Source organism: Melospiza melodia, chromosome 5 (assembly GCF_035770615.1).
Source record: "Melospiza melodia melodia isolate bMelMel2 chromosome 5, bMelMel2.pri, whole genome shotgun sequence".
Lineage (NCBI taxonomy): Eukaryota > Metazoa > Chordata > Aves > Passeriformes > Passerellidae > Melospiza > Melospiza melodia.
Genome location: NC_086198.1, coordinates 89,626,040 through 89,644,100, shown reverse-complemented (window position 1 = coordinate 89,644,100; position 18,061 = coordinate 89,626,040). Strand labels below are relative to the sequence as shown.

The window sequence follows — 18,061 nt, the reverse complement described above, 5'->3', positions numbered from 1 at the left end:
GAAATGCAGGTGCCTTATCAGAGGGAGAAATGTCCTGCTTAGAAGTTCCAAGAAATAAAATAATTTTGGAAATAATTTCTGTAGCTAAACCTAGGATTCTGCTGCAGTGTCAGCCATCCACAGCAAACTGGGTCCCACATGGAGAGGGAATGGGCTGGGGGACACTGGAGCATCTGAGGAAGATCAGAAATTACCAAAGTGGGTAACTGGGGCAGCAGCAAGGCAGCATTCCCCAAAGCAAGAGGCTTTCTATAGAAATAATCACCCCAAGGGAATGCAGAGACATTTACCCTTGGAGAAACCACCTTAGGGTAGGGTTTGTGTTATTTCTGACTGCAGTAATTCATCTCTACAGTGCCCAGCACAGTCCATGGATTTACCCTTGGAGCAGCTGAGCTGCATAGGGGCCACAGGAAGGGATGGTGAAAAATGGGAGCTCACTGCAGCTGAATTTTGCTGTGAATGGGATGGGAAGTGCAGGGCCAGGAGCAGCAGAGGTGGCAGAGCCTGAAATAGTCCCAGGTTGGTGGGATGAGGCCTGAGCAGCCTGGTCCAGCCTTGGAATGGACCCTGCTTTGAGCAGCAGCTTGGTGGCCTGCTGAGGTTTCTGCCAACTTGGTTTCCCTGTGATTCCACTAAACACCTACTGCAATACTATACAATAATACAATATATAAAATAAACCCCTTGATGATTTTTAATGATTTTCATGATACATTTTAATGGTTTTTAGCATTTAAGAGTATTCTTAGGGTGTCTGGGGGAGGTGTCCCTGCCCATGGCAGGGGTGGCACTGGATGGGCTTGGAGGTTCCTTCCAACCCAAACCATTCCAGGATTGAAGGAAAACTTGGGGAAGCATCAGCAGAGGAGAAGACAAAGCAGGGCAACACTACTGAAAGCAGTGGAATTTTGGAAATGCCTGAAAAGCTTCAGTGAGGTGGTGGCTGTGCTGAACTCCTGGCGTGGCTGGAGGGACATGGGGCTGTCCTGGGCTGGGGACATGGGAGACACTGAGCTCCAGCTGGGTCACCAGGGCAGGGCAGAGCTACAGGTGCTGCTCTGGGGAGGTGCTGGGGTGGGAGAGGGGCAGTTCCAGGGGCAGGAGAGGCATCCCAGGGGTAGCAGAGCCACCCCAGGGGCAGGAATTCCCAGGCTCAGTGGTGCTGTGGATTCCACAGTGGGACAGCAGCAAACTGCAAACATTTGTCAGGGATGTGCTTGGCCAGCAGCCCTTAGGGATGTGGGGCTAAAGCAGAGGGTGTGTGTTCCAGTAAAGCAGACGGGACTCAGTTTCTTCATGCCCATATTAAAATAAATAAATAAATAAAGCAAATATATAAATGTAAAAAATAGTGTAAAAATAGAAATAAATATACATAAGCTCACATTTATACAGTTTTTAAAGACATTGTGTTTGACTCTAATTGGTTAGTAACCTTAACACCCAATCTATTGGTTAGAAGGTGCTCGTGTGTGTGTATGTGTTAATGCTTTTTTTTTTTCAGATGTTTATGTTTTTTCTTTGTAAATTCTCATAGGACAGATCTTTTGTTATTACTTTTTCCTTTACAAGAATAAGTTGTTATGCAGACTTGATTCTCAATCTAATTTTTTTCACATAAAAACTTACAAGCTGGCTACTAGTTTAGATAAAGTAACAGGGCCTAAACCATATTTTATAGGGCTTTTCTAATATTTCTCCTTGTGTACAGCAGCTGTGGTTTTTAGTGTCAGGCAGTTTCAAATCTCTGTTTTTGCCTTTCCTGTCCCTTTAGGATGTACGAGCAGCTCCCTGAGGTGAGGAGGAAGAGGGAGGAGGAGCGGAGGAAGCAGGAGTACAGCTCCTACCGCCTGAGGGCTCAGCTCTACAAAACTGTGAGTGTCCCCTGGTCACAATGGACAAAGACACCTGTTCTTCATGCAGAATAGCCAAACCTCTGTTCAGAGCTCATATTTTATTAATATGTATAATAACATATATATTACATATATATATATATATATATATATATATATATATACACTAGGTATATTTTTATCTATTAAAATATATATTCTATATATATTTTATATATTTATATAACATATATTATATTTTTCTATCTTGTAAATATTTATTTTGATATAAAAATATATTTTGATATATAAATATAGATATAAATATAGATATAATATGGAAGGTATATATTATTTCTATTATATATTTATGTTCATATAATTAAATATTATAATACATATTATAATAGAATATATAATATATTATATCACATATAATATAATGTAATGTAATATAATATAATATAATATAATATAATATAATATAATATAATATAATATAATATAATATAATATAATATAATATAATATAATATAATATAATATAATATAAGTATTCTATTATTTAAATATATATTTTATTATATTTATATGGCTATCAGAAGGCACCATGCCTGGATCTAACTGGTCAGCAGTTCAGTGAAGCTCAGCTCACTGGCTGGCAACTGTAGGTGTCCATCAAACTTTTCTCTTTCCAGCTATGTTCCCATTCTTATCTCCTGGGGAGGGAATGTTTCACAGGGGTAGAACTTTCCTCCCCACAGGTGTGAGCTGTCTTCTCACAAGAATAGATTGTTTTGCTAACTAATTCTCGCTATTGTAATTCTTATCTCAGAGTAACAAGGCCAGATTTTAGAAAGGTTTTTTTAATAAGGTTTTACCTGTATGTGACACCCCTCCCCTCTGGAGCACCAGGTTCCCTCAGAGGGTCCCAGACACAGGGATCTGCTGAGGGATGTCTGTGCGAAAAGCAAAGTGTCTGCTGAGGAAGGCAGGAGCCTCCCCTGAAATGGAAAATGTAAACCTCTCCCTCTGAATTATTGTGATTTGAAATTAAGGTGCTCTTAGGCAAAGATATGGGAATAGGAATAACAGTTCTTTAACAGGAAAATTAAAAATACAAATGTAATAGTACAAAACAACCCTGCCAGAGTGAGACCATGCCCTGTCCCCCTGTGTGTCAGGGTGGTGTCCCAGCCCCATCCCATGGGGGCTCAGCCCTCCTGCAGTGCCAGCTGTGGCTCTGCTGCAGCAGGGATCCTGCACAAGGGGGGAGTTTTCCTCTGCAGCTCCAGGGCTGCTGCAGATGGGCCTGGGCTCCCTCTGGCCATGCAGGGCAGCAGAAAGCTGCTCCTCTGGCAATGCAGGGGGCAAAGGCTGCTGGGGTGTCCCAAAGCTCAGATTGGATCCAGGTAGGAATGCTTGGCTCCTCCCCTGGGCGGAGCATCTCCCCATGGGATGGTGGAATTGGATCAGCCCTGCAGGGACACTCACTGGCCATGGACAGCAGATAATTAATAATTAGTGGCCCATTAACAGCAGATAATTAATAATTAACGGCCCACAAACAGCAGAGATCTCCTGGAGGGAGGATTGGCTGTGAAAGAGATGAAGAGCACTGCCCCATGAGCAGCAGATACCTGCCCCAGCTCTGACAGGTGGCAGTAGAATACACACTTATCTTACATCCCAGGAAAGGAGGGAAGAGCTGGGTTCTGCCCAGAGGACAGCCTGCTGCTGTGGCTGTCCCTCCTGGCCGTGCTGTAGGGACAGGATGTGCCTGGATCCATTCAGGGAAAGGCCTGCCAGGGGCTGGAAACAAATCTGGGCTCCCCTTTTCATCCCACACCTTCCTGTGCCATGGCAAGGAAGAGGCAGAGCAGGCCAGAAGCAAAAATCAGATTTTGGAGCCATTTTGTCTGGGTGTAAATGGTTCTTCCATGTGCACATCCATGGAGGGGTTGGCCCCAAACCCACCCATCTGCCCAAGCTCTGACAGGAGGAATGCACTCCCCAGCCACACCTCACAACCCAGGGCACTGCAGTCCAGTGCTGGGGCTGCCCAGGTGTGCTCCATTCATCAGCCAAGCTCTGCTGCACCTTTCCTTTCCTGAAATCCTCCCATTCCATGGAACAATGCTCAGAAGGTGGTGCTGGTGAAATGATACAAACCAGGGCTTGTGCAGGCCCTGGGGTGGAACAGAGGGGTCTTGGAGCACATCCCAGAAGGACAAGTGTCCTGCCAGAGCTGGGTTTGCTCTCCTGTGCCCTGGCTGTGGGTGGGTTTGGCTCAGGGAATTCCCAACCATGCCTAGCAAAGCCTGGAGTCACCTTTGATTTATCCAGGCTAGAGCCTGCAGTCCTGGTGGAGGGTTACCTCTGAGGGTTCCAGCAGTTTCTGTTTGCCCAGCACTGGCCCTGCTCAGCCAGGACCCCTCTCTGGGAGGCTGTGGGATGAACCAGTGTCCCTGAGCAGGCTCTGAAACTAAAACTGGCCTTTTCTTTAAACTCTGGGTGTTAAACTTGCACTCCAGTTTTAGTGTTAAACTCCTGGAGTATTCCAGAGCTGGAGTAACAGGCTTGGCTGTTTGTTGGGAGCAGCATTCATTGGATTTTGGAAGCCAGCACTTGTAATGTGTTCTGTAAAACATCTTCCTACTCTAATCTGGGGAATTTACCACTAGAAAGACTTTAATTTGTTGCTATACTTGAGCAGGGTATTTTCAGGACATTTTTTTTTCTCTGGTCTGAGAATTCCAGATGCTGGTATAGTAAAGTTTGGGGAATTAATGAGTTCTGGCAGTCACTGACTTGGAGTGGCAGAGTGGGCTGGAAGCAGGGAGGAAATAGGATCAGAACTTTTGCACATAAATATGGGTTTGATTGGAAGGGAGGTGATGATTCATGGCAGTAAATAATTGCAGTGCTTTAGTTCTCCCTGCTGGTGCAGAAGAGCTGCTGTAAATCAGGGAATGGTTTGGTGAGGATGGCACCAGCTTCTGGGTGAGGCTCATTATGCCTGAAAATCAACCACAGATTCTGTGGAATGGCTCCAAAAATGAGACAGAGCTGGTCTCAAGGCATTCCTGTGACAGTTTGGGGCAGCTCACTGATGGGAAAAGAGAATAATAAAAAGTTTTCTTGGCACTGAGTGAGGGGGAAACAACATGGGCCCACCTAGAACTGGAGCCATAAAAATCCCTGGGCTGGAGTGCACAGACATCCTTATCTGTGAAATTGTTCAATACTTCTCTTTGTTAAGATAGCAAAGTTATTTTTATCACAGGGTGCACGTGGATCTGGGCTGATGATCTGTCCCAGCAGCCCTTTGCTTTTGTGCTTTCAATTTCAAATAGAGCATAAAATCATCCCAGTCAGATCAGGGGACAGGGAGTGCCCTGGAATTTTGCACTCTGTAGTGGGGACAGACTCTGATCTGATGGCAGCAGCAATCAGAACTTTCAGCCCCACTGGAGCAGAAATGAATTTTCTGAGTTTGTCAGATGCAGATTGGTTCCAATGCTGAGGCTCTTCCACGAGGGGGAGCGAGTTTGTGATGCCAGTGAATTGGAGAGAGCTGCTGGAAGGAGCAGCAGCTCATGGGTATTCCCCCTGCTGGATTCCACAGCAATCTGTGCGGAGAACCTGTGCTCAGCCTTGTTCATTTCAAAGCACCAAACTCACCCATGTCCCTCTGTTTTTCCCTCAGAACACAGAGAACCTGTGCTCAGCATTGCTAATTTCAAATCACGAAACTCACCCGTGTCCCTCTGTTTCCCTCAGAGCACAGAGAGCCTGTGCTCAGCCTTGTTAATTCCAAAGCACCAAACTCACCCATGTCCCTCTGTTTTTCCCTCATAGTACAGAGAGCCTGTGCTCAGCGTTGTTAATTTCCAAAGCACCAAAACTCACCCATTTCCCTCTGTTTTTCCCCCAGAAGATCACCAGCCGTGTCCTGGGGAAGAAGGTGTCCTGGAGCTGACCTCAGCCAGCCTGGGCTGGCACACACAGCCCTGACACAGGAGAAGGCACTAAATGCTTCTGCAGCCCCACTTTGTGCTCTTGGCTCCCTTCTGTGCTCACTGCTCCTGCCCTACGTAAGAATCAGGGATTTGGGGGAGTGTCAGGGTTTTAAATAAATAGCTGGGGTTTTATAGTGGTGTTAGGCACTTCAGAGGAAACACAGTCTGGAAAAACTTGGTTCATAACATATTTATAACTCCCTGATTGGAATAGCAGTTTTATATATTTATTTTCAACAGATTTTAACGCGGATTTTTAGATTTTTTTAAAATTTCTGTCTCAATGTAGAAAATTCACTTGTTATGTTTTGTACTTCAATAAAACAGCTGAGTTGTTTTAACTGCTGCAGCTGTGTTTGTGTAGGGACCAGGAGGGGCTGAGCAGAGACACTTGTGGTGCTGCTGGCGGGAGCTTTCAGGGCTTTCCTGGGAGAATCCCTGTTTTATTTGATGCTTTGTCCTGCCAGGGTCCCTGGCTGTGCCCTGGGCCAGCATCACTGAAAAGATGCAGGGCAGAGAGGAGGTTTATGAAGTGCTCAAGCCTCAGTTTCATCTGATCATCACTGAGCAGTTCATAGGATGGATAAACAGGAAAAGAGATCTGAGGAAAACAGAGTGGGTGTGAGCTGTGGCTTCCTATGCTCTCTCTGCCACAGATGTTTGTGGCAATTCAGCCCCAGACAGCTGGGAGGGAACACCCACTGCTGGGAGGGCTGGGCACCATGGAGCTGGAAGGTTCTGGAGAGACCCTGCAGGGCCTGGAGGGGCTCCAGGAGAGCTGCAGAGGGACTGGGGACAAGGGACTGAGGGACAGGAGCCAGGGAATGGCTCCCACTGCCAGAGGGCAGGGCTGGATGGGAGATTGGCAAGGAATTGCTGGCTGGGAGGGTGGGCAGGGGCTGGGTTGGAATTCCCAGATTTGCTGTGGCTGCCCCTGGATCCCTGGCAGTGCCCAAGGCCAGGTTGGATCCACCTGGGACAGTGGGAGGTGTCCCTGCCATGGCAGGGGTGGCACTGGGTGGGATTTAGGATCCCTTCCCACCCAAACCATTCCAGGATTCCCTGATCTGATCTGGTCTCAGAAATGGAAGTTGAAGTGCAGATTACAACTTACACCATCCCATGGCTAGGATAAATCACCTCAGGCTGTGGCTCCTCTTCTCAGACCTTCCCACCTCCCACAATCCAGTTTTACCTGTTTATCACAGCATCAGCCTCCTTTGGGATGCAGGGATCCAGTGCCACCCCTGCCCTGTCCTACCTGGCCTGGAGCTGGAATTTGCTCCTTCCACTGCCTTGGGATCAGGAGGGATGGAATTGCTGCCTTGCCTCTGGAATTCTGTTCTGGGGCTGGAAATGAGCTTGGTGTGAAGCAGAAGGTGCTGAGTGTGCTGGGGCTGAGCTCTCTGATGGATCCTGAGACACACAGGACAGATTTGTTCCCTGGGAGAAGAGACTGGGGGTGCTGGAGCCCCAGCGAGCTGCTGCCTCACTTGGAGCTTGCTCAAGGCCATTCCTTATTTGTGCCTTTAAGCTTTCAGTGAGGAGATGAAGGGAGCTGGAGGGGCCTTGTGCTCCAAAATCCCCCTGAGATCCAGCCCAGTGTTCCCCCAGCACTGCCAGGGCCCCAAACCCCTCTGAGATCCAGCCCAGCACTGCCAGGCCACCCCTGAGCTGTGTCCCCAGGTGCCACATCCACAGGGCTGTGAAATCCCTCAGGGATGGGGGCTCCAGGGCTGGACAAACCTTTGGGGGATGGAATTTCCCCCAGAGCTGCTGGTGAGGGTGTTCCCATCCCTCCTGCCCTGACTGATGTGTCCCTGGGGATGCTCCAGGGCTGTCCCTGCCCTCCTGTGCATGCAGAGCTCCCTTGCAGTGTCTGCAGCTCTGGGAAGGAGCTGTTGACATTTGCAGCCACTGCTTCCAGCACACCAAGCTGCTTTCCAAACACTCAGGAAGTTGTGCTTGTCTTGTGCTGGCTCCAGAGTGGAGTCATCCCCTCCAAATCCACTGCACTCAGACTTCTGGGGTGAATCCTGCAGAGCTCTGGGAGGGGAATTGGGGCAGGACTGGTTTTTGTCAACACTCTTGGAGCAGATTTGTGTTTCAGTGATCCAGAATTGCCCTTTGATCAGCAGCACCCCCAGGGATTGCTGTGTAGGACAGATGTGTGTCCACAGCCTGACCTGCAGCTGGGAAACCTCCTGGATCAGATGGAAAAGGAGGAAATGGAAAAGAGGTGCAAAAATCCACTTTTGCTTTTGAAATGTGCTTTATTTCAAAATGAGAGGCTTTTTTCCCTTCAGAAGCAACTTCCATTTCTTCTTTTATCACCATTTCCACTCATTCTTCCTTTATTCTGTAAATTCCATCCCAAGGCAATCAGTCCTGACCCCTCCTCTGTGGGGGCAGCCCTTTGGGGGTTTTGGGGTCCTTCCTATGGAGAACCCCTCTCCAGCAGGTTTGGTGTTTCTGGAACCCCTCTCCAGCAGGTTTGGGAGTTTCTGAGTCCCTCTCCAGCAGGTTTGGTGTTTTGGGAATCCCCCCTATGGAGAACCCCTGTCCAGCAGGTTTGGGTGTTTTGGGAATTCCTCTCCAGCAGGTTTGGGTGTTTCTGGAACCCCTCTCCAGCAAGTTTGGGTGTTTTTGGAACCCCTCTCCAGCAGGTTTGGTGTTTTGGGAATCTCTCCTATAGAGAACCTCTCTCCAGTAGGTTTGAGTGTTTTGGGAACTCCTCTCCAGCTGCTTTGGGGTGTTTCTGGAACCCCTCCCATGGGGAACCTCTCTCCATCAGGTTTGGGTGTTTTGGGAATCTCTCCCATAGGGAATCCCTCCAGATGGTTTGTGTGTTTCTGGAGCCCCTCTCCAGCAGGTTTGGGTGTTTCTGGAACCCCTCCCATGGAGAACCCCTCTCCCATCAGGGGCTGAGGGGCTCATGACACGTTCTGGCACTGCTGGCATCTGGAAGGGTTTCCATGGAAATGCCTTGCAGTGCTGATGTGAAACACAGCTCAAGTGCCCCATTAAAGGAAATTCCCAAATCTGCAGTCACTGTTGTCCCTCTGCCTGTCCAGCATGCTGGGGACTCCTCCCAGGGTTTCTCTTGGCCCATTTGTTTTGTCACAGAGAGCACCACGGGAAGCCTTTGGAGAGGAGAAGATGAAGGATTTGTGCCAAAGCAGGTGAGGAAAACTCTTCCAGAATTCCAGGATGGTTTGGATTGCCAGAGACCTTAAAGACCATGCAGTCCACCCCTGCACTGGCACCTGAAATTAGATGGATTATGGATTATTATGGGCTTTATATCAGCCTTCCTCAAAGTCCATCTCATTTTTTCCATGAGTGCATCCTGGATTATAATTCACTTTTCCTGAAACAATTCCCTGAGGAAGAAATGACTTCCTGAGTGGCTGTTCATTAGCGCAGATCCCACTTGAATCCAGTGGAGCAGATTTTAAAATATTGTTTCCTTTGTGCTGCCTCTGTGAGCCCTCGGCTGCTCCTGGGGCCAGGGCAGGAATTCAGCCTGGGGCAGGAATCTGGCTGGAAATGGGAAAGGCCCGGCTCTCACACGAGCAAGGTTTGAAAGTCAAGCTTTTAGTAATATTTTTCTCCCTACATCAGCAGATAAAGTGAGTTCTGCTGCCAAATGGGACCCTGCGGGAGGGTGAGCGACCTCGGCGTGACAAATGGGAGCCACGCTGATTAATGCTGCTGGGAGGAGCTCAGATTCCAGGGGGATGAGGCACTGGGAGAGCCTGCCTGCCTTCCTGGGGACAAGGGGCTTTTCAAACCACTCTCATTTTATTCCTGTGCCCACGTGCTGCTGCCCTGCTGCTGCACCAGAGGCTCCTTCCAGCTTCCCAAAGGCAGAGAGATCCGAGCTGTTCCCCCCAGGCTGTGCTGCTCCCCCACCTGAGATGGGTTCAGAGCATCCCATGAACTGTCCTGGCTGCCTCCTGCCAGCCCTCCTGACTCATCCACTGAGCAGCCAGCCCTGACCTTCCTCTGGCCAGGGAAGAGCCCCTGGGACTGACTGAGAGGGGACACAGCTGAGGAGTTGTGTGACACCACTGTGAGCTGTCCCTGGGGTGGCACTGGGGGCACATCTGCTCTGGGGAGACTCACCTGGCTCTGCCAGGGTTGTGTGAGCAGCACAGAGGTGTTTGTTTGGAACAGAGCTGGGAAGGGGCTGGAGAATCCCTGAGGGAGCTGGGCAGGGGCTGCACAATCCCTGAGGGAGCTGGGCAGGGGCTGCACAATCCCTGAGGGAGCTGGGAAGGGGCTGCACAATCCCTGAGGGAGCTGGGAAGGGGCTGCACAATCCCTGAGGGAGCTGGGAAGGGGCTGCACAATCCCTGAGGGAGCTGGGCAGGGGCTGCACAATCCCTGAGGGAGCTGGGCAGGGGCTGCACAATCCCTGAGGGAGCTGGGCAGGGGCTGCACAATCCCCGAGGGAGCTGGGCAGGGGCTCAGCCTGGAGCAAAGGAGGCTCAGGGGGCCCTTGTGGCTCTGCACAGCTCCTGCCAGGAGGGGAACAGGGACAGGAGCAGAGGGAACGGCCTCAGGGGAGCTCAGGGTGGGCATTGGGGACACTCCTCATGGAAAGGGGGGTCAGGAACTGTAAGTGCCCAGGGAGGTTTGGAGTGCCCATCCCTGGAGGTGTCCAGGGAAGCCCTGGAGGTGGCACTCAGAGCTCTGGGCTCGGGACAAGGTGGGAATTGGGCAGAGGTGGGACTGGTGATCCTGGAGATCTTTTCCCACCCCAGCAATGCCCTGATCCTGGGACTGTCACACCCGAGGGTGTCCCTTGCAGCGGGACCTGGGCCAGGGTAGGGGTGATGGAGTTTGAGTTGAGCAAGCCCCAGGCTGTGGCTGCCCAGGGTCACCCTCCTGTGCCCGTGTCCATGGCTGGGGACAGGGCGTGCCTGGGAGGGGGAGCAGCCAGAGCCCCAGGGCCTCTCCTGTCTGGGACCCCAGCTCTGGGTGACACCAGATCTGGGTGACCCCCAGTGTCACAGACATCCTTTATGGGAAATCCTTTCCTTAGGATTTTTCCTCCTGAGAAGCTGGGAGGCCTCAAGAACAAAATGTAAACAATGGTTATCTGCTGCTGTGGAATGCAACAGGTGCATCTGTGATTGGTCTCATGTGCTTGTTTCTAATTAATGGCTAATCACAGTCAGCTGGCTCAGACTCTCTGAGTCACAAACCTTTGTTATCATTCCTTCTTTTTCTATTCTTAGCCAGCCTTCTGATGAAATCCTTTCTTCTATTTGTTTAGTATAGTATTAATGTAATATATATCATAAAATAATAAATCAGCCTTCTGAAACGTGGAGTCAGATCCTCATCTCTTCCCTCATCCTCAGACCCCTGTGAACACGGTCACACCCCAGCACTCCCCATGTGCTGCCCTGGCCCCTCTGCAGCCCCAGGCTGGGTGCAGCTGCTGGCTGTGCTGCTGACAGGGGATGGGGCCAGCGCCTGCTCCTGCCCACACAAAGGCATTTATAGCTCTGCAGCCTCCCCAGCTGCTGCTGCCAGCCTGGGCAGGGCCATCCCAGAGCCTGGGACATTGCTGGGGGAAGCAGAGACTTCTGTCAGTGCCCTGGGATCTGTCCTGCTCTGTGCCCTGTCTGTGCCTTGTTTGTCCCTGTCTGTGCCCTGGGATCTGTCCCTGTCAGTGCCCTGGGATCTGTCCTGTCTGTGTCCTGTTTGTGTCCTGTCTGTGCCCTGGGATCTGCCCTGTCTGTTCCCTGGGATCTGTCCCTGTCTGTTCCTGTCTGTGCCCTGTCTGTGTCCTGTTTGTCCCTGTCAGTGCCCTGGGATCTGTCCTGCTCTGTGTCCTTGTCTGTGCCCTGTTTGTGTCCCTGTCTGTGTCCCTGTCTGTGCCCTGTTTGTGTCCCTGTCTGTCCCTGTCTGTGGCAGGCTGCTGATCCCCAGCCATGCCCTCGGGTTCCCCCCACGCTCCCACGTTCCCTCTTGGCAGGGATGGGTTTGGAGAATTTCTCCTCTGTGTGTCCTGTCCTGGAGCTGGCAGGACCTGCAGGGTGGGGTGAAGCTTCAGTGGTGCCTGGGGCTGTGCAGAGGGACCCAGAAAAGGCAGAACTCCATGGAATCCCACCCAGTGCCACCCCTGCCATGGCAGGGACACCTCCGACTGTCACAGGCTGCTCCAGCCCCATGTCCAGCCTGGCCTTGGGCACTGGATCAGCCCCAGCTGCTCTGGGCACATGTGCCAGGCCCTCAGCCCCTCACAGGGAGGAATTTCTCCCCAAAGGCTCCCTGAGGTGCCTGGGGAGGGCTCGTGGTGGCAGGAGGGGCAGCTCAGTGCCACTGACCCTCCTGGAGAGGGCTGGAAGCTCTCAGCTCCATCCAGATGTTTGCAGCTGCAGGGTGCACCCCAGGCCCCCTCCCAGCACCCCCGGTGTTTGGTGCCCGCAGGGCTCTGACTCGGCTGCCACAGCTCTGCTCTGTTTGTCCCTTGTGTCAGGAAACCCCAGGGAGGTCCCCTGTGCCTTCCTGTCCCCAGATGTCCCCTCGGGCCACAGCTCCCTGGAGCTCTCTGGGTAGGGGGCCTGGCAGCTGTCCCCGTTTTCAGGATAAATCATTTGCAAAGCTTTAATTACTACTGCTAATCAATATTGCTATTGGGATTTTAATAACTATTGCTGAATCCTTGCCCTGAATGTGGCAGGAGAGCTGGCTGGCCCCAGGGAGGCAGCCAAGGGGCTGGGAGTGTGTGCAGGCAGGAAGGGAGCATCCCCTCATCCCCACACTCCCTGCTCCTGCTCTGGTGGGTCTGGGGTGATGATGGCAATAAAATCCATCCCTGGATGTGCCCAAGGCCAGGCTGGAGCACCTGGGACAGTGGGAGATGTCCCTGCTAAGGCAGGGGTGGCACTGGGTAGGCTTTGAGATCCCTTCCACTCAAACCATTCTGTGATTCTACAGTTAGTAACATTTTTATTAATAGCATTAACATTTTTATTAGTAGTATTTATATTAATGAATATAAAATACTGATGTTAATAATCAATATAATCAATATTAACAATAACAGCAACTGTGGAGCAGATTTAAGGTCACCGAGGTGTCTCTGGGGTGGGATATGTGCAGTTATTGAATTGCTGTAATCAATTTTGCCCATCTCCTTGTGCAGGCAGCTGTGGGAACACCCCAGGCATTCCTTGGGGAGGAGAGAGGAGGGAAGTGGTGGTGGGGATGGATGGATGATGGATGGATGGATGGATGGATGGATGGATGGATGGATGGATGGATGGATGGATGGATGGATGGATGGATGATGGATGGATGGATGATGGATGGATGGATGATGGATGGATGGATGGAGGGATGGATGATGGATGGATGGAGGGATGGATGGATGGAGGGATGGATGATGGATGGATGGATGATGGATGGATGGATGGATGGATGGATGGATGGATGGATGGATGGATGGATGGATGATGGATGGATGATGGATGGATAGATGGATGGATGGATGGATGGATGGATGGATGATGGATGGATGGATGGATGGATGGATGGATGGATGGATGGATGGAAGATGGATGGATGGATGCAGGGATGGATGGATGGATGGATGGATGGATGGATGGATGGATGGATGGATGCAGGGATGGATGATGGATGGATGGATGATGGATGGATGGATGGATGGATTGATGATGGATGGAAGATGGATGGATGGATGCAGGGATGGATGGATGGATGGATGGATGGATGGATGGATGGATGGATGGATGGATGGATGGATGGATGGATGGATGGCTGAGGGCTGATGAATGATGAATGATGGATGGAGCCACGGCGGGCGGGGGAAGCCTGGGAGCCGCCGAGCCGCGGGTCTGTTTCTCATTAAGCGGCCGGGCCGGGCCAAGAAACACAGCAATAAATAAGGGCGAACAAAGCCGCCCCCTCCCCGCCGCCCCCCGGCCGGGCCGGCCGCGCTCGGGGCTCGGCGGCGGGGGAGGGACCCGCGGCATAAAGAGGAGGAGGTCGGGCGGAGGCGCCGAGTCGGGGCGGTGACAGCCCGGGAGCGGCGGCATGGCCGGGCCGGGCCCCCCCGGGCCCCGCCGCGGCTCGGCCTCGGGCTGGGGGCTGCGCCTCGCCCTCCTGGGGGTCCTGCTGGGGCTGCCCCCGCGGGGCCGGGCGGGGCCGGCAGGTAACGGGGGCTGCGGGCCGGCGGGACGGGGTGCGATGGGATAGGGATGGGATGGGATGGGATGGGGATGGGGATGGGGATGGGGGATCCGGGCTGCGCTCGCTGCCCCCGGGGAGCCCCCAGAGCCCGCGCTGCGGCTCCGCTCCGCTCCCGGAGCTCCCGGCCCGGCCCCGCGGGTCCCGCTGGCCGCGGAGGGACCGGGCACCGGGCACGGGGCCGCTCTCAGCCCCAGAACACGGGGAGGCACCGGGCACGGGGCCGCTCTCAGCCCCGGAGCTCAGGGAGGGTCCGGGCACCGGGCCCGGGCACGGGGCCGCTCTCAGCCCCGGAGCTGAGCGTGAATTCAGAGCCCCCGTTCCGAGCCAGCCGCGGCTCTGAGCAGGAGCTCGGAGTCCGCCCTGCCCTGCGGGTCTTGCCCTGAAACGTGGCTCGTTCGGTCCGTGAGGAAATCCAGACTTTCCCCGGCGCTCCCATCGCTTTTTAGATGGGAGCCGGAGGAGGAGAGGGGCTGCCCGTTTCCCTTCGCCCCCCTGTCGCCTTTTCCTTATCCCTCTTTCCTTCCCCAGCCATTCCAAGAAGTCAGGGCTGATGTTCCTCCAGCCAGAGCACATTTTTTCCTTGCAGCATTTTTCACTTCCGAGCTTTGCCGGGCTCTCGGCTGCTGCTGAGAAGTTTTCCAGCAACTGCAAGAGAGCAGCTGGGAGGGGAGCGGGAGGGCGGTGGGCCCGGAGCTGTGTTTGGATAAGGAGCAGAAGGGAAAGCTGCCAGCTCTGGGGGGACCCGGGCTCTGCGGGGCTCCCCGGGCTCCCCCAGCCCCGCAGCTCGGGGTGCCACCATCCCAAACCCCACAGCAGCGCCGCTCCCCACAGCGCTCCCTAAAAGGGCTGGGATCGATGTTTTCCAGGAAATCCAGAGGAGGGGGGGTGTGGGAAACCCTTTCTGCGCTGCCTTTGGGTTTATTTGAGTTCCATTTCGGAGGCCCCGTCTCGTGCTCGAGTCTCTCAGATTCCCAGCAAAAGCTACAAACAAAACAGTGGGAAATTTAAAATATCGTAACTGAAATCTCATCTCCTAAATCTCCCTGCTGAGGGATTTTTGGGACGCGGCCGAAGCCCGGCCCAGCCCCTGGTGTCCCATCCTCTCCCCAGCCGTGGGAGAGAGCTGGGGCCGGCACAGCTCCCTGCCCTGCTCCAGTGGGAATTGAAAACAGAGGGATTTATTGCTTGGCTCTGGAATGGGAGGCACCAAACCCCGAAATGGGAGAGCACCAAACCCGCCGGGGCTGCTCCCGTGCCTCAGTTTCCCCGCGGACAATGAGGCCGGGGAGCAGGGCCTGGCTCCCCCGTTGGGAGGAGGTGAGGAGAAGGAAGCTGGGATGGTGCCACCCCTTATCTGCAGCTATTCCTGGAATCTGATCCCAGGCTATATTTAATGGCACTGATTAAATACCTCGGGCGATAGCGCCGGGCGCTCCCGGGGGACAAAGGTGGCCGGGCGGGGTGACCCGAGCCCATCCAGCCCCGGCAGCAATTCCCAGCCCACAGCTCCACCTTTGTTTTTCCTTTGTCTTTCCAACAACTTCATCTTCCCTCGAGCCAAAGCCCCGGAGCTCAGCACGGGGAACCAAAACAAGCTCTAAAACCAGAGAGCCCTGAGCCCTGTAATTCCACTCTCTGAGTAAATAACCTCGCTGGGGAAGATAATTCCACCCAAGCTCTCCTGACAACGTTTGGCTTGGCAAGGTGGCCCAACCCTTGACATTTTTGTTCAGCCTCGTCCCCTCTCTGCAGCAGCCTCAGATTTTCGTTTTTTGTTCTGTTGTCATCCGGGCTTAAGTCATCAGTGGCTGCTCCCTGTGCTGCAGTCAAATCCAGCCACATTGTTTAGGAAAAAAATAATCTTAGAAAGTCTGTCTGCCTTGGCTGGAGCCAAGGAATGGCTTGTGCTGCCTGCCCGGGGGGGCTGGGATGGCTCAGCAAACCCTGACAGGCACGGCCCTCGGGATCCTGCTGCAGCCCAGCCCTGGGGCACAGAGCTGCATTGGGGTGATGGAACCACCCTGCCTGCTGAGCACAGAGTCATGGAGCTCTTTGGTTGGGAAGGGACCCCAGAGCCCACCCAGTGCCACCCCTGCCATGCAGGGACCCCTCCCAGTGCCCCAGGCTGCTCCCAGTGTCCAGCCTGGCCTGGGACACTCCAGGGATCCGGAGCAGGCACAGCTCCCACAGGGCAGCTGCGTCTCCAGGGGCAGATTTAGGGATTTGGGGCCCTGGGGCCTGGGTGGGAGCAACGGGACTGGGAGCTTCCAGGACCAAGGCTGAGCCAGCAGTAAGGGGTTGGGCTGGGGAGGGGGTGACACTGGGGGTGACACTGTCCTGGGGCTGGGGAGGGGATGACACTGGGGAGGAGGTGACACTGGGAGTGGCACTGGCTCGGGGCTGGGTCCATCCCCTGGAACACCCGTGAGGAGGCTCTGGGTGTGGGTGCCCATCTCTGTCCCTGTGCTGGGGCTGTGCAGGGCTGCAGCTCTCTCAGGCTCTGCTCAGCAACTCTCTCCTCTCTCCTCCCCTGTCCCCAGGGTCCCTGTCCCATGGAGAGAGGGTCACCCCCCACTGGCTGCTGGGGGGCCGTGCCCGCAGGGCTGTCAGCCTGCAGGAGCAGGTAAGGGTGATCCCAAACCCCTCCTTCCTCCTGTTTCCTTCCTTCTTCCTCCCTCCTCCTTCCTCCTTCCCTGCTCTGCCCACAGCCTTCCTGCTGGGACACCATGGAGCCCTTGGGCTGCAGCATCCATGGGCAGGGTGTGGAATCCAGGATCCATGGGCAGGGTATGAAGCTGCAGGATCCATGGGCAGGGTGTGGATTTCAGGATCCATGGGCAGGTCGAGAATTTCAGGATCCATGAGCAGAGTGTGGATTTCAGATCCATGAGCAGGTTGAGTGTTGCAGGATCCATGGGCAGGGTGTGGATTTCAGGATCCATGAGCAGGGTGTGGGATTCAGGATCCATGGCAAGGTTGAGAATTTCAGGATCCATGAGCAGGTTGGGGAGTGTCAGGATTCATCACCACCCTCAGGTGGTGAAGAGGTAAAGCAGAGGATGCAGCAGTGCGTTAATTAAACATGGTGTTAATGAGTGCTGGGCAGGAGGAGGATGGCCAGGAGCTGCAGGGTGAGTGGATGGGAGCTGGAGAGCTCAGAGGGAGGAGATGGAGGTGATCTGTGAGCTCCTGGTTTGGGACAGGAGGGGCTCAGGTGATCTGGCAGCTCCTGGTTTGGGATGGAGGAGCTCAGGTGATCTGTCAGCTCCTGGTTTGGGACAGGAGGGGCTCAGGTGATCTGTCAGCTCCTGGTTTGGGACAGGAGGGGCTCAGGTGATCTGTCAGCTCCTGGTTTGGGATGGAGGAGCTCAGGTGATCTGTGAGCTCCTGGTTTGCCTGGGACAGGAGGAGCAGCCACAGAAAGTGCTGCAGGTTTGGGAGCAGGGCCCTGCAGGGAGCAGAGGGCATCTCCTGCCAGGGCTGTCCCCCTCTCCCTGCTGTCCCCACATCCCTGGGGAGCCGGGGGCTCCTTAGGCAGCTCCAGCCTCTCCCAGCTCTGGTTCCGAGGGCTCCGAGGGGCTGAGAGCGCTTCTGGGAGGGGCCTCCGGGGCCATCTCACCTGAGATGCTCCAAACGAGCCTTCCTTGCCACAGGTGGAACCGGCCGGGCTCGGGAGGGGGCTCTGGGCTGCCCTGGTCGTCCCAGGGGAAGGAACCCGGGCTGGCTGCTCCTGCTGGAGCTGCAAGGGCCCCTGTGGGTGCTGTGCTCGGCCTGGAGAGATGTCCCTTTCCTGGAGAGATGTCCCTGACCTGGAGAGATGTCCCTGACCTGGAGAAATGTTCCCCGGCCTGGGAGATGTCCCTTCCCTGCAGAGATGTCCCCAGCCTGCAGGAATATCCCCTCCCGGGGGCAGCCCCGGCCCCGTCTATATTTAAATTGAAGCCACTTGAGACAGGGAACGCGTGGCAG

General features: G+C 53.8%; 2 protein-coding genes across 2 annotated transcripts in view; both read left to right on the top strand.

Moving 5' to 3' along the window:
• The window catches only part of ALMS1 (ALMS1 centrosome and basal body associated protein), a 56,873-nt gene extending 50,672 nt beyond the window's left edge, over window positions 1-6,201 (top strand). The window contains exons 17-18 of the mRNA XM_063157766.1: window positions 1,778-1,877; window positions 5,776-6,201. Of these exons, the coding sequence (XP_063013836.1) occupies window positions 1,778-1,877; window positions 5,776-5,820 (145 nt within the window). The 3' untranslated portion in view covers window positions 5,821-6,201. The remainder of the gene's footprint in view (window positions 1-1,777; window positions 1,878-5,775) is intronic.
• Window positions 6,202-13,936: 7,735 nt separating this feature from the next.
• The window catches only part of ADAM33 (ADAM metallopeptidase domain 33), a 35,061-nt gene continuing 30,936 nt past the window's right edge, over window positions 13,937-18,061 (top strand). The window contains exons 1-2 of the mRNA XM_063158103.1: window positions 13,937-14,054; window positions 16,633-16,715. Coding sequence (XP_063014173.1) covers window positions 13,937-14,054; window positions 16,633-16,715 — 201 coding nt within the window. The remainder of the gene's footprint in view (window positions 14,055-16,632; window positions 16,716-18,061) is intronic.